At 35.5% G+C, this 8553-nt stretch overlaps 1 protein-coding gene across 1 annotated transcript; it reads right to left on the minus strand.

Moving 5' to 3' along the window:
• Positions 1-5329: 5329 nt before the first annotated feature.
• LOC143560224 (uncharacterized) lies at positions 5330-8184 on the minus strand. The gene is made up of 3 exons (XM_077048570.1): positions 7772-8184; positions 6497-7586; positions 5330-5611 (listed from the first exon to the last, which is right to left on the minus strand). The coding sequence occupies exons 1-3, from the start codon at positions 8161-8163 to the stop codon at positions 5330-5332; spliced, it is 1764 nt and encodes a 587-aa protein (XP_076904685.1). The 5' UTR covers positions 8164-8184.
• Between the last annotated feature and the right edge of the window lie 369 nt (positions 8185-8553).

The following is an 8553-nucleotide window of genomic DNA, read 5'->3' on the forward strand; positions in this document are numbered from 1 at the left end:
TATAAAAATTTAGCCACTTATAAATTAAAATATGTAGATTTTTATAAAAATATTTCTGGAATTATTTACTGATTTATTAATTTATAAAAATTCATTTTATCAGCTATATTTCGCCTGAAAATCATCCGTTTATCCCATACAATTTCCGAAAATTCCACAAAAAATACTGAATACTCAAATTATTTCCCAAAAAAAGCTGTATTAATTCTAGAATGTAAAAAGCTCGTGCAATATTCTTTTTGGCCCAAATTTGGCAATAAAAATTCACACGAACGCATATACACAAAACACCTTTAGTCTTCTCCAAATGATCCCAAAATTCATATGTGATCAAAATACATCAAATCTGAGTTCTCAGAAAAATTCATAATTTTTGAAGTATTTTAGCTATTTTTCCCAAATAAAGGTCCCAATTCGGTAATTAATTCGCCAAATATTCTCGTATGGTCAAACAATTACCAAATTTGAACAGGGACTAAATGACATGGTCCCTGATGTCCCTGCAAAATTTAAAGGCCTAATAATATGCACATCACAACCTTAACCTAAACAGCCCGTAAGCGAGTGTTCGGCATTACCTTAGCGGTTTTGGTTCGTTTCCGCCTTTCTAATCAACTTTTCAAGTTCTTGTGCTCCTAGGTAGGCTAGATACAAGTCCTATGTCACAAACCAAGCAATATTTCATCAACGTAGCAGCCCTTGAATTAGGGTTTCGGCTAGTATACCAAAACGAACTTTTGAACCGTAAAAATGTCGTTTCAACCCTTTAATCCGTGTTTATGGCCAAAAAAGATCATGATTCTGATTTGAAACTAGTGTTGACATCAAAGTATGTTTTTGAATGATTTTTGAGAGTTTTACATGGTTAACTATGATTTTTAACAATCAAGGCATGTTTATATGTTGTTTAACGAGTTTAAACGAATCAAAAATCGATTAATCATAAAGTTTTTACCTAGTTTTGTTGCTGGTCTAGGCTGGAGAAGAAGGATTCCAGAAGTTTGTATGTGAAAATATGTGTAAAAATATCTAAAAACTAGTTTATATATGAAAGAAAAAAAAAGGGGGTGGGGTGGCTGCTGCGATCGGACTCATATGAGCCCCAAGTTTCTGATTTTTCAAGCCCAAATACGAAAATCCCAGTCCAAATTTAGTTCGGGTTCGGTTTTTGCGCGAAAAACTTATCGGGTGCGTTAAACAGCGCGAAAACGAGTGTTTTTCGGCTAGTTTTGTGTAAAATTATAAAAACATACTATATGTTTGTAAAAATCAAAAATATTTTCACGGATCGCTTAAAACATTTCAAATAAGTGTTTGGTAAGTCTTTTTCGGCTTAACGGATGATACAATGCTTGGTTTGTAACTATCTTTCGCGTTTAAATCTATAGCGGGTAGTTAAACGAGCATGTTTTCGTTTAACTTGTTTGTTATCAAACTAAGGCCATATTACTAATATTTTAGCTTATATAGATCGTATATCACTTATAGATGGCCCCCCGGAGTTTCTGGGTATAACCCGACTCGTTCGGTTAATCGTTCGTTTGTTACGCAAAAGGCGTTTATTTGCTTAATCGGTAAATACGTACTAAGGTGTACCTTGTTTTGGCTCAAATGTCACATCAGCCCAAGACGGATAATCTTCCATACGGAGAAGCTTAGGTGGCTTGTTTGATGTTCCCATTTCGTTCTCGAGATAATGTTCTGAAGCAATGTAGAAGGCTGTGACACGAACGCACTAAAATTTTCCATTTTGGTCAAAGAAAGTCAATGTATAAATTCTGCTCTTGATCAACGGATATGTATGAAGGTCAACGTATATGTTTGTTAACGGATAAGTATAGGTCAACGTATATGTATACACACGTATATGTTTTTCACCTTATAACATATACGACATATATGTTATATGCCGGATATGTTATACGTGAATAACATATGCGTTTATATGGCATATCCGCTAAAAGACATCTTTTTGGAATTTTGGCAATTTGGAGGTTCAAATGATGTAGGACTTGAGTGTAAACTTGAAGGATTTGTCACGGATAGGTAAGGAATCTCTTGTGAAAAATTGACGGACTTTTGACGGTTGAATTAGTATATAGAGACAAACACCTTGAAAACTTGTGATGTTCAAGCTAGTAACGAGCCATAAAGCTTTGATACCACTTGTAATAGGATGCCATGCTGATGTATACAACAATTAGGATCTCTAGATGTTACAGCTTGTATCTCAAAGTGCGGAATCCATTGAGAGTGAACAACACAAGTAAACATTAAGCATGTTCTTCATTGATAACTTCAAAGATTACAAGATATGACCTTTTAGGAACTTTCTCTCTCTACTCTCTCACTATAACATTCACCAAAGTCTGCATAATAATGCATAAGTCCCCTATTTATAGGAAACATGAACAAGCTCATCAAGTCCGTATATGATATATGGCGTATATCATATACGCCGCATATGATATGCGTTGACTTGAAGACCTATGCATTGACTATCAAACTCAAACTATACTTTGACATTTTAGCCCTATACAATCATATCTAGTACATCTAAGACCCTAGCAATATACATTATGCTCTAACAGTTATTGTGTGTTTAATGCTGGTGTGTTTTGGTTAATGAAAGTGTTTTTTGTTCTTGGTGTTGTGTTTTAAATTTGGATTAAAATCCAATGTTTTTTTTTTCAATTTTGCTTATTTTGATTTAAAACACACTGTTATATATCTTGTATGTTCTTGGTGATGTGTTTTTAAATTTGAAATAAGAAATGATTATTATAGATTGATAAGGTTTCCATATATAATATAACACACTGGACGATTATGCCCCTAGAGTGTTATAAAACAACTATTAAAAAAACACACTGTCTATAAAACACACTTTCCATCTAGACCATCGGATTATAAAATCTAACGCACCAGATTACTTTTTACACTTTTTAGACACACTTTACTTCTTATTATAACTCCATCACACACACATATATATATATATATATGTGTGTGTGTGTGTGTGTGTGTGTGTGTGTAAGATTTGGTTCATTTTAGAAGTGTTTCTTATTGTGAGAACTGCGAGAAGTCAATTGAACCTATCACAAATTTTCTTTTATTATTTTGTTTTATATATAGATATGGGTATATTAGTAAAAAATGGTTTATTTTATATATGACAGTTAATAATTCATGGAGAGTTACATATTAATTTATATTAACTTACCTTTTTTTTATTTATTTGAATTTTTGGTTAATGTGTATATGTACGATTTGAGAGTTGATTCTATCGGTTGAATTGGGAATACGCCATATATCAAAATCAATTTGATATAGGTTATTGATTATGTTCTTGTTTGTCCCATGTATCAAACATAACATACTCAAAATAAAAATTAACGCATAAAAAAACATACCGCACAACATATATGAAACTCATACGTACACAATTCACTTTACGGATGCATGTATTTACATAGGTACATAGGCATGTACATAAGTAAGCACGTATGTACCTACACACGTAGGGACGTGCGTACGTAGGCATATAGGTATATCTGCACATAGGGACGTAGGTACAATGGCGAAGGTTCCTTAAGGCCCGGGGTGTCCCCGCCCCCCCTGTTTTTTACGCAATAGTGTAAATGTACCCGTTTACGTCTGAAATTTTTTTATACTTAGTGTAAATTTAGCTGTTTTCGCCCGCAATTTTTTATACGTAGTGTAAAATTTAGCCTTTTTCGGCCGAAATTTTTTTATGTAGTGTACAATTTAGCCATTTTCGGCCGAAATTTTTTATACGTAGTGTAAAATTTCGCCATTTTGGCCGAATTTTTTATATGTAGTGTAAATTTAGCCGTTTTCGGCCGCAAATTTAAGCACGGCCCACTTCGTTTGTGAAATTTTGTATACATTTTGAGTCCCCCCTGGTGTGTTACTCCAAGCTTCGCCACCGCGTAGGTACATACGTACCTACGTATGTAGGTGTGTACGTGCGTACCTACACTTCATATGGATACAAGAGGTTTTTACTAGTTTTGCCAGTGTACTTTTGCAAACAACAAGATATTCATCATCCATAAGATTAGATGAAGTATTTGTAAACCTTCAAGATGATAGTACACCAAAAATATTAAATGATTTTCAAAAAAGAGATTAAATTGTAACTTTAATAGGAAGATTTAATTGAATAATTAAGTAATTATGAGTTGTACATTTGTTTTTAATGATGGTACCTAAAAATTATTAATATACCCTTTTTGGTATTAAAGTTTATTAAAATGGTGAAAATAAATTACAAGAATGCCATTTTGAGTAATGACCATTGATAAAACAAAATCAAGTTTTTTACATATACGTAATATATATAGGTTACATACACGTAAAAAAATTACAGAATTTTTTACGCATCGAGTCGACTTTTTAGACATGTGTAACGGACTCAAAAGTTGATGTAACCACTTACATCTTTATTCTCTCTCATACTTTGACTTTTTACCAGATTTAATCTCAACCACATATTCAATCTATTTAATTAAATGTGTGACATAGAATGGAGTTCTTAAGTTTTTAAAACTCAACATGGTTCTCAAAAGATCCCTCACACACACACACACACACACACACACACACATATATATATATATATATATACATATTACAATCCATTTAATTAAACGTGTGGCGTAGAATGGAGTTCTTAAGTTTTTAAAACTCAACATGGTTCTCAAAAGATCCCTCCCCCCACACACACATATATATATATATATATATATATATATATATATAAGCTAATTAATAAATAAAAAACGAGTCAAGCTTGAGCTCGACCGAGCTTGAACTCACGAGCCGAGTTCATGATTTAAAAAACTAAGCTTCAAAAGAAGCCAAGGTCGATGCTTGAAACAAGCTGGGATTGAGCTCTCGAGTTCGAGCCTGGTCAAGCTCCGACTAAACTCGTTTATACCCTTGATGAGTAGGGACACACTTGAGATGACAGTGAGAGATAATTGTATAAAAAAATGAGTCTCTTTGGACATAAGGACATTAAGGACCCACTTTGGTCTATTTCCATCTTAGAAAGTTAGACATCAAACTACAGACAAAATCCCTTTAATCACTCCACCAATTTCAACATTCTCATGCTCTCTTTTCCCCACTTTTCATGATATCTCATCTCCCAATCCCTAAATCATACCAAAAAAGTGAAAATAAAAAACCACTTTATATCCATCTATATGTCACACATCAAACCATGCAATTCTATATGCTAACTAACTAAACATCACTTTCTTTTCTTGTTTTTGACAGCAAACCTTAACCAACAGGTAAATCACTTGTTGGGCCGCACCAACAACGAAAGAATCTCTGAAAACATTGGCCGTTTAGAAGGCGTATTATGCCAGCATTTGTTCAATAGAGTTCTGAGATGTTGCGGGCAGTCTTTTGGGATGTCGGGTCTGAGCCCACATGCAGCAATACCGACTGTGGCTTGAACAGGTGACAGTGCAGCGTAAGCTGCCTCACCGGTCATCATCTCCCATACCACCATTCCAAAACTGAACACGTTGCTCATCCATGTCTCGGTTACTGTTTCTGGATCACCCGCAATCATCTGTGCATAAACAAGTAGTTGTTTATTAGGGAGTATTACGTATGCTATACGAACACGCTAATTCAGTTCAATAATTTGTGAACTTATTTGTCAGATTATGGAAATTTTTGGATACCACCAATCCGTTTCAAAGGAAAATGATGGAGCATTTTGCTTTAAGATCTATATTTAATGCAAAAATATTTGGAATAATTTCATATATGTCCCTACATATTTACTAAGTGTCATGTATTTCAAAATAAAATTCTAAATGTCATATATATCCATTTTAATATATTCTAATAAAGCAAATCATAATATGGACATTTTAGCCTGATTTTTCCCAATACCTTAAAATTTTTACTTACACATATTTCAAGTAAGTTTTTTACTGCTAATTTTCTGTTTTTTCATCCCGGAAATTACTATAATTTTCGACATATATTCCCTACAATTTTCAGCAACTTTTTACTGGGATTTCCAGTGTTTGTTTACAGTTTTTTCTATGATTTAGAGCAGCCTTTTTATTGACTTTCTTACTGCCTTTTAAAACAAACAAAAAAACACAGTAAAAACTACAGTAAATTGCAGAAAAAAAGGTTGTTAAAAATCCCAGTAACTGTCTGCAAAAAGCTGAGTTAAAAATAAATAAAATATGAAATCTTTAGTTTGGACAAAAAAACAAAGGAAAATACAAAAATGATTATTTATGATATTTTAATTATTAAAGAGGGATACATATATATGATATTTAGAATGGTTTGGATATGTATAGTAAATTTTCCCCAAATTTTTACCATGGTTTAACACCCCACAAAATTGATGTTTGGTTGCTATATTACAATATGTTATATGATGTAATGTTCATTATGTGAATGCATATTAATAATATGTTGATGGACTAACCTCGGGAGCAAGCCAACGGTATCCATCGGTTTCATACTCCATGGCCTCACCCGCATTCTTACAAGCCGAAACAATTCCCATATCCCCTAAACACGCATTCCCGTTTTTATCCAACAAAATCCTCTGCGTATTAAGATCCCTATACGCCACGCCATGACCATTCATAAACTTAATCCCTTCTGCCACGTCAGCAGCAATCCGTACGACCTCTTTCATTTGAATCTTCTTATTCTTCACCATTACCCTATCGTACACCGACCCACCCTCCATCAACTTATTAACCACACATAAACCATGAACATCATCAATACATACACCATGAAATTGCAATATGTTCTTATGCCCACATGTCATCAGTTCTAGAAGATCTTTCCGGATTTCAAACTCGTATGAATTACCCTTTTCACACCCTTTTAGCTTCTCGATCCCAACCTTTTTACCCTTATACGTTCCTTTAAACATCCCCAACCCGATTTGATCAACGAACTCAAGACTATCAGGGTTTAATAACCATTTCTTTATCTCATCCGCCCCTGATTGAACCGTCTGCCACTCATCAACAGATATTTTAATCGAAGAGCTCGGCAACGGTAGTTGAAGTTTCAGTTTTGAACAAGAATTTAAAGAGTCAACCTCGTTTCGGGTATTCGGCTCGTTACAATCATCTTCAGGCTCTCCAAATTCTTTACCTTTCGTACCCTCTTCCTGACACCCGCAAAGCCCAAACGGGAGCTTCATGGAATTCGTTTTATTCTTCTTCAAACCCGATTTTAACGCGGCTTCAATTCGCAATCTAAACGTTTTCTCCTGCCCCGGTTGGACTAACAGAACAACAACACCCAACGTAAACCCTTTCTTCTCAAAGATTTGAATCTTCTTGCAGCAAATCGAAGCCGAATCCAACGATCCCGACATCGCGGGCCACGAAAGTGACGAGTTGCAAGCGAATGTGAGCTTAAAAACCGAGCCTTGAACTTGATCTTCCGATACTTCTTGGATCATAAAGGCGGGTTCTTCGTCTGCGGACGCTTGTTCTATTAATCTCACATGTAGAAACACATCCTTCATTTCAAACCCTGCTTGTGAATAACTGAAATAAACAACATTAACCCATCAAAAATTATTAATTGAAGTATCCAAAACAATAAGATCCACATCAACAAGCGGCGCAGCTTGTTGCCCGCTTGCCTTTTGTTTCGATGTAATCCAATGAACATGATTGTTTTAATTAAAAACTTTTTATATCCTTTAAAAAACATTAAATAAAAATATAACCTGAGAGGCAATGAATCAAAATGTTTACGAATGCTGGAGACCAATTTCTCCGGGAGTTGACTTCCGGGATACAGCTGAGTCAAATTCCGTACAACATTACCCCACACATGTTTCCGGGTGCTGTCAATCCGGGGCGGGTTGGAGTCCCGGGCCGGGTCAAGATTCAAGGAGTTCTTGAGCGACGCAATGGCTTCGGAAACGTTGCGGCTGAGCTTCTGCAGCTTCTTCTGCATGACGGAGCCGTCTTTTCCGGCGGCGGAGGCGGTGGGGGAGGAGGATGACGTGTCGAATGCGGAAGATTCCGATCTGTGGTTGGTTCGCATGAGGCCTTGTTCCACCATGTCGTCATCGGTGGTTGTACGGCTGGACCAGCATTCTAAGGCGGCGGCCATGGGGGAATATTCCGGCGAGTGGGTGTGTGGTTAAGTGAGATCAGTAGATTGTGGTTCTGCACATCGTGGTTGTTCTGACATTTACAGAAAGAGAGAGAGAGAGAGGAGGAGGAGGAGAGATAAAAGTGGGCTTCGTGAATATTAAGTGTAAATGTTATTTTGGGAAGGTGAGTGTGGTGAATAAGAGCATTCTCATCCTATTCTCTGTAAATATGTGAGAGAAGTTTATAAATTATAGGGTGGGGTGATGAGTGGTTGTGAGTGTAAATTATAGGGTGGAGAGAGAAATGTAGTGATTTTTTGTAAATTTGGGGAAACATTTGGGAAAACATTGTTTTCCCTATTTATTTTTTAATATTTGTTGGATTGGTTGTGAGTAGAGGAGAGAGA

This window comes from Bidens hawaiensis, unplaced genomic scaffold (assembly GCF_021521415.1).
Source record: "Bidens hawaiensis isolate Kalapana, Puna unplaced genomic scaffold, B.hawaiensis_p1.1 tig00001143_1, whole genome shotgun sequence".
In the NCBI taxonomy this organism is placed as follows: Eukaryota; Viridiplantae; Streptophyta; class Magnoliopsida; order Asterales; family Asteraceae; genus Bidens; species Bidens hawaiensis.

Coding starts and splice junctions, on each gene's coding strand:
- LOC143560224 (XM_077048570.1), bottom strand. CDS start 8,163: ATGGCCGCCGCCTTAGAATGCTGGTCCAGCCGTACAACCACCGATGAC. Junction 7,587..7,771: donor TTTGATTCATTGCCTCTCAG/GTTATATTTTTA, acceptor TGTTTATTTCAG/TTATTCACAAGCAGGGTTTG. Junction 5,612..6,496: donor ACCGTTGGCTTGCTCCCGAG/GTTAGTCCATCA, acceptor GTTTATGCACAG/ATGATTGCGGGTGATCCAGA.